Source organism: Sinocyclocheilus anshuiensis, unplaced genomic scaffold, assembly GCF_001515605.1.
Source record: "Sinocyclocheilus anshuiensis isolate Anshui unplaced genomic scaffold, SAMN03320099.WGS_v1.1 scaffold355, whole genome shotgun sequence".
In the NCBI taxonomy this organism is placed as follows: domain Eukaryota; kingdom Metazoa; phylum Chordata; class Actinopteri; order Cypriniformes; family Cyprinidae; genus Sinocyclocheilus; species Sinocyclocheilus anshuiensis.
In genome coordinates this window covers 1,379,172-1,380,729 of record NW_015549571.1, presented here as the reverse complement: position 1 = coordinate 1,380,729, position 1,558 = coordinate 1,379,172, and the positions used below count along the sequence as shown (strand labels likewise).

General features: G+C 32.9%; 1 protein-coding gene across 1 annotated transcript in view; it reads right to left on the bottom strand.

Moving 5' to 3' along the window:
• The window catches only part of LOC107657396 (cytoplasmic dynein 1 intermediate chain 2), a 48,831-nt gene that overhangs the window by 6,626 nt on the left and 40,647 nt on the right, over positions 1-1,558 (bottom strand). Inside the window, exon 12 of the mRNA XM_016445448.1 lies at positions 1,400-1,533. Within this exon, the coding sequence (XP_016300934.1) occupies positions 1,400-1,533 (134 nt within the window). The remainder of the gene's footprint in view (positions 1-1,399; positions 1,534-1,558) is intronic.

Genomic DNA, 1,558 nt, shown 5'->3' with positions numbered 1-1,558 from the left:
ACACACACAGACACACACACACACACACACACACACAGACACACAGACACACAGACACAGACACACACACAGAATGGCAGAGGTTTAATGATCAGCATCTCAGCATGTCTCCGTCAGACAGTTAACACTTCACATCAACTAACACACACCGCTGAGTGTGTGTGTGCGCTCATTACTGTGAGAGGTAAACAGCCGTGTGAGAGATGCTGAGTGTGTGTGTGTAGAGGATCAGATGATCACAGCATCACCAATGAAGAGGAAACATTCACTCTCTCAGCTCATTACAGCACACACAAACACATCGACTACAACCCATTCATAAAGACAAACCGCTTTTCATATTTTTGATATGAAAACTTGCGTCAGAACTTTCAGGACATTCCAAAGTTTAGAGAGACAACGAATCATAACATGATATTATAACTGTTCCAGTAAAGCTCTGCAGTCACAGAAGACACCATACATTTATTATTACTAGAAATCCAATATTAATTTCCTAATTACATATTTATTAACTATTTACTTACAATTAATTAATTCAATATCAACACCAGCATTCAAAAGTTTGAGGTATGTAAAATTAAGTATCTTATTCTAACCAAGGCTGCATTTATTTGATCAAAAAACAGTAATTTTGTGAAATATAAAATAACAGTTTTCTCCTCAAATAGAAACTGTTTTCCTTTGAAAAGTAATGTATTCCTTTGATGGCAAAACTGAATTTTCAGTAGTAACATTACAAATGTTTTTACTGTCACTTTTGATCTATTTAATGCATCCTAAATGAATAAAACTTAAAAATCTTAGTAACCCCCAACTATTGAATGGTAGTACACATAATTACTATATATTAATAAATAAAGTAATATAAAAAAAGATAAGTATATATTTTCTATAAATATGTAAAATATTTTTTATAATTTTATTAATATATAATAAATAATATTTATACAACTTTTTTTATTCCACAGTTCTAACATAATGTAAAGCATATTTGCCAAACATAAATGACACAGGTAAGATTTTTGGGTCACACTTTATTTTAAGGTTCAATTCTCGCTGTTAACAAACCATTAACTATGACTTTTGCCTCAATAAACTCCTAATTTGCAGCTTATTAATAGTTAGTAAGGTAGTTAAGTTTATTGAGTAGGATTAGGAATGTAGAATATGATCATGCAGAACATGTGCTTTATAAGTACTAATACACAGCCAACATGTTAATAATAGGCATGCTAATAAGCAGCTAGTTAATAGTGACCCTATACTAAAGTGTTTACTAAATTTGTGTAATAGTACTAATAAACTGAATATGTTACATACACAATATCCATCTTTACTATTAAAATGTAGCAATTTTTGCAATAACAACATTGTAAGTGTGTTGTGTGTGTATTACCTGCCATGACGACAGGCTGTGTAGACCGATCCATCCTCACTTCCCACCACAAAGTTATTAACGTCACCCAGAGGGAAGGACATGGAGGTGACCGCAACTGATTTAGACTGCTTAAACACCAGCTCCATACTGTCCTGTTGACACACACACACAGACACA